General features: G+C 43.9%; 1 protein-coding gene across 2 annotated transcripts; it reads right to left on the bottom strand.

The window, feature by feature from the left end:
* Positions 1-1,522: 1,522 nt before the first annotated feature.
* Positions 1,523-4,834, bottom strand: LOC117598571 (dual specificity protein phosphatase 13-like). Of its 2 annotated transcripts, none has more exons than XM_034309368.2 (4): positions 4,704-4,834; positions 3,905-4,076; positions 2,576-2,796; positions 1,523-1,725 (listed from the first exon to the last, which is right to left on the bottom strand). In XM_034309368.2, the coding sequence occupies exons 2-4, from the start codon at positions 4,057-4,059 to the stop codon at positions 1,523-1,525; spliced, it is 579 nt and encodes a 192-aa protein (XP_034165259.2). In that variant the 5' UTR covers positions 4,060-4,076; positions 4,704-4,834. The 2 variants fall into 2 exon arrangements, with proteins under 2 accessions (XP_034165259.2, XP_053094387.1); XM_053238412.1 differs by having other exon boundaries at positions 3,905-4,092; positions 4,704-4,782.
* Positions 4,835-4,859: the final 25 nt, after the last annotated feature.

Here is a 4,859-nt window from a genome sequence, read left to right as displayed (position 1 = left end):
ATTATGCAGAAATGCAGAAGGTGATTGGTCAGAGCTTTTGTCTAGTAGAATATTTAGTTGTGTATATAACTATGAAAAATTAAGTATCTTTGACCAATTATTGTCTGGAGACCATGAGTGAACCCTTCACTCATTCTCAACTAGCTGGGGACCGGTAATGTGTGTGTGTGTGTGTGTGTGTGTTGCACTGACACTATTTTGAGCTTTACAGCTTTAAGATATATTTAAACCTCAAGCTCAGCTAAGAGTTCAGACACAGCGAAGTGAGAGTGGGAGGAGCTAAACACAGAGCAGGAGGATCAGATGTAATAGTTGTAAAATGTAAAAAATAAAAAAATAAAAAATAAAAATAAAGGAAATGACATATTACAGTGCCCTGGTTCAATTTTTTCTCCAAAATGCGCTACTCCCAGTGAAGTAATGAATACCCGAGTGTTCTGTGATACTGTGTTCCTATTGGCTCTGCTATTTGATACTGTGTTCCTATTGGCTCTGCTGTTTGACACTCTATTACTATTGGCTCTGCTGTTTGACCCTGTGTTCTTATTGGCTCTGCTATTTGATACTGTGTTCCTATTGGCTCTGCTGTTTGATGCTGCAACCCTATTGGCTCTGCTGTTTGACCCTGCGTTCCTATTGGCTCTGCTGTTTGACACTGTGTTCCTATTGGCTCTGCTGTTTGATGCTGCAATCCTATTGGCTCTGCTGTTTGATCCTGTGTTCCCAATGGCTCTGCTGTTTGATGCTGCAATCCTATTGGCTCTGATGTTTGATACTGTGTTCCTATTGGCTCTGCTGTTTTACACTGTGTTCCTATTGGCTCTGCTGTTTGATACTGTGTTCCCAATGGCTCTGCTATTTGGTACTGTGTTCCTATTGGCTCTGCTGTTTGACCCTGTGTTCTTATTGGCTCTGTTGTTTGATGCTGCAATTATATTGGCTCTGCTGTTTGATGCTGTGTTCCTATTGGCTCTGCTGTTTGATGCTGCAATCCTATTGGCTCTGCTGTTTGATCCTGTGTTCCTATTGGCTCTGCTGTTTGATGCTGCAATCCTATTGGCTCTGATGTTTGATACTGTGTTCCTATTGGCTCTGCTGTTTGACCCTTTGTTCCTATTGGCTCTGCTGTTAGGGTTGTGTTCCTATTGGCTCTGCTGTTAGGGTTGTGTTCCTATTGGCTCTGCTGTTTTACGCTATGTTCCTGTTGGATCTGTTCTTTGAATCTGTTTTGTAGTTGGTTGTAAAAATTGGAACAGGAGGAATTAATCCCAGAGTAGGAGGAGTCTAAAACAGAAAGGGAGAACTAAATATCTGATTGGGTGGTTAAATTGGATAGTGGGAGGGGTTAATATCAAAACGAGCGTGTATAACAGCAGCTCTGACAGCACTGCAGCTATAAATCACAGGTTTATATTAATGCGCTTGTTCTAATACGTAATGGTTTCTATGGTAACAGCTCGTTCACAGCGACTCGTACAGTGGACAAGTTAGCTCAATGATAAGCTACAGCATTAGTGTAGCACTAGATGGCGCTGTGTCGGTTCTGCAGTTGTGTGTCGAGTGTGCGCAGCTGCTCCAGGAAGCCCGTGTTGGGGCAGATGTTCCTGTACTGCGCTACAGCACTAATGGCCTCCACCAGCGTCATCTTCTCCTCGATCATCAGGTAGGCGAGGACCAGCGTGGCCGAGCGACTCAGACCCATCGCACAATGCACAAACACCTTACCTACAAAACACAACACACATCACACACTACACACACACTACACACACACTACACTACACCTCTGTCTGTCTGTTACACAACGCTCACACTAGCAAGCGACAAAGCGACAGGTGATCATTCGGGTTCTGCGTACGTGTGCGACACGGAGCTGCGATGTCAAGTGACATTTCAACTGAGATGTTCTCAATTCTATGCAAATTAGTTGTGGTGCTGTAAAGCGACAAATCAAAACGAGTGACTTGAATAATTCCTCGGACCGATCCTACTGCGTGTGTGGTCCGGCGTTTCTACAATTCCGCGCTCACAACTCCGGTTCTTACCCGCAATTAGTTCCCGTTTACTGTTCGATGCGGAAAAACTGAAGAAAAACTTCTAAACGTGGTTTCATCTTCTCCTGTCATATACGATCTCTCAGTAAATGTGTACAGAGACGTTAAGAAGAAAAATAAAGCTTGGAAGGAAGTAGCAGAAATCGTTGGAGCCTCTGGAGAATGTACATTAGCAGGTAATGTAAATCACACAACTGATTTTTACACTGATTAGTGCTTAACTAGTGTTTAACTAGTTCACTAGTTACAAGTGTGGTGTGATAGGCCACACCCACAAGTCCATGGGGTGGAGTTAGACGTGATCTAGCTCCTCCTACCTGCGAGTCGAGCCAGTGTGTTGTACAGCATTATGTGGGGAAGGGTTACAGGAGGAGGAGCTAGAGTAGATCAAGCTCCACCCCCTGGACTTTTGGTTCTGCGAGGGTTATCTCAACTCCAAGCAGCACGAGTGCGCTGTCACTTGCTAGCGTGAATGCAGGGTCAGGTTAGACCAGCGCTCTGAGCGCACTTCCCCTCCTCACCTCCAGGGGTGCTCAGTGCGCTCTTGATGAACTTGGCGGCGCTGTAGAAGAAGGGGCTCATGTCGAAGGTGGGCATGTCGAAGGCCTCCACGCCGTGGTACGTGATGTTGGTGCCTCTGTAGAAACTCGCTCCTGTGTTCACGTTGAATTTACCGTGAGCTGCGTTCAACACGTGACTGATGTTCAGCGCCTGTAACAGGGTTCTGTCTTTAGCTGCGTACCTGAAACACACACACACACACACACCCACACACACACACACACACACACACATACACACATACACACACACACACACATACACACACATACACACACACACACACACACACACACACCACAGGAACAGCAAGTCCTTAGTGCTGAACTATTCTGTAACACAATTTAAAGCTCTGTTTCTATTGGCTCTGCTGTATAATGCTGCATTCTTATTGGCTCTGCTGTATAAAGCTGTGTTCCTGTTGGTTCTACTGTATAAAGCTGTGTTCCTGTTGGCTCTGCTGTATAAAGCTGCTTTCCTATTGGCTCTGCTGTTTGATGCTGTGTTCCTATTGGTTCTACTGTATAAAGCTGTGTTCCTGTTGGTTCTACTGTATAAAGCTGTGTTCCTATTGGCTCTGCTGTATAAAGCTGTGTTCCTATTGGCTCTGCTGTTTGATGCTGTGTTCCTATTGGTTCTACTGTATAAAGCTGTGTTCCTGTTGGTTCTACTGTATAAAGCTGTGTTCCTGTTGGTTCTACTGTATAAAGCTGTGTTCCTATTGGCTCTGCTGTATAAAGCTGTGTTCCTATTGGCTCTGCTGTATAAAGCTGTGTTCCTGTTGGCTCTGCTGTATAAAGCTGTGTTCCTATTGGCTGTGCTGTATAAAGCTGTGTTCCTGTTGGCTCTGCTGTATAAAGCTGTGTTCCTGTTGGCTCTGCTGTATAAAGCTGTGTTCCTATTGGCTCTGCTGTATAAAGCTGTGTTCCTATTGGCTCTGCTGTATAAAGCTGTGTTCCTATTGGCTGTGCTGTATAAAGCTGTGTTCCTATTGGCTGTGCTGTATAAAGCTGTGTTCCTGTTGGTTCTACTGTATAAAGCTGTGTTCCTATTGGCTCTGCTGTATAAAGCTGTGTTCCTGTTGGCTGTGCTGTATAAAGCTGTGTTCCTATTGGCTCTGCTGTATAAAGCTGTGTTCCTATTGGCTCTGCTGTATAAAGCTGCTTTCCTATTGGCTCTGCTGTTTGATGCTGTGATCTGATTGGCTCTGTTGTTTAATGCTGCATTCTGATTGGCTCTGGCTTTCCTGTTTGAAGCTCCTATTGGCTATTGTATTTCAGGTTTCTTACAGGTCTCCGATGTAGATGCCCGGTCTGACCTCATCAAGATGGCCGCTCGTGCCTGGTTTGATCCACAGTAACCTGTGGAGCTCGGAGGTGGGCGGAGTCTCATACCTGCCCTTTTCTCCCACCTGGTCAGAGAGAGACAATCTGCTACGACGCATTTCTTCACCTGCTTCACCTGTTAGTGCAACACACTCACACACACACACACACACACACACACATACCGTATATCCAATATAAGTACTATTTTGTGTTACACCACGGCGCTGTCGATTTCTGGATTTTGATTGGTCAGAAGGTGTTGCACATCACAGGTTGATTATTTTACTACAACAGCGTGTCCCGAAGTGTTTTATTCCTTACATGTTACCTGGATGTATATTCGTTCTGAGTGCCTCTCGTGAGTATATACATATTTTTGGTGTGAGATTTCATACACATTCCTCCTGGTATACGTTTACTCTGAGTACAGAACGATTAAATACCGTTAAAAACATCTAACAGGTGCTGCACCTTACACAGTGAAGCCATAAAAACGATCTACCTTTTAAAATCCCTTTAAAAGATTTTTATAATGAGGAAAAAAAATTAATATTATCAACAAGTGTTCAGTCTTTCAGATTCACAGATTTACAGAAACTCACAGTTGAATACACAGTCAGCTAGTGTTAGCTAGTTAAAGATAGCAAATCATGAAAAATGATATTGTTACGTTTCTCACACAGAATTAATGCTTAATTTCCTATTACAGTGTGTTAACAGTGTGTGTGTGTGTGTGTGTGTGTGCGTGTGTGTGATTTACCTGATTTTCTCAAACTCCAGAATACATTATTGAAATAAACTCCATTCCCAAGCACACTGCAGGTCTAAGCAGATCGTGTGTGTGTGTGTGTGTGTGTGTGTGTGTGTGAGGGTTTATTTATAAATCCGAGATCTCTCATTACGTACTGAAAATATC

The sequence above is a fragment of the Pangasianodon hypophthalmus genome, chromosome 12 (assembly GCF_027358585.1).
Source record: "Pangasianodon hypophthalmus isolate fPanHyp1 chromosome 12, fPanHyp1.pri, whole genome shotgun sequence".
Lineage (NCBI taxonomy): Eukaryota > Metazoa > Chordata > Actinopteri > Siluriformes > Pangasiidae > Pangasianodon > Pangasianodon hypophthalmus.
Note: the sequence above shows the minus strand (reverse complement) of the source record. Positions and strands in the feature narration are given on the sequence as shown.

What these genes read in the sequence shown, in the direction of transcription:
- LOC117598571 (XM_034309368.2), bottom strand. Translation starts at nt 4,059, where the DNA reads ATGCGTCGTAGCAGATTGTCTCTCTCTGACCAGGTGGGAGAAAAGGGC. An exon ending in GGCATCTACATCGGAGACCT is followed by an intron (nt 2,797 to 3,904) that starts GTAAGAAACCTG and finishes TGTGTGTTTCAG; the next exon opens with GTACGCAGCTAAAGACAGAA. An exon ending in CGCACTGAGCACCCCTGGAG is followed by an intron (nt 1,726 to 2,575) that starts GTGAGGAGGGGA and finishes TGTGTTTTGTAG; the next exon opens with GTAAGGTGTTTGTGCATTGT.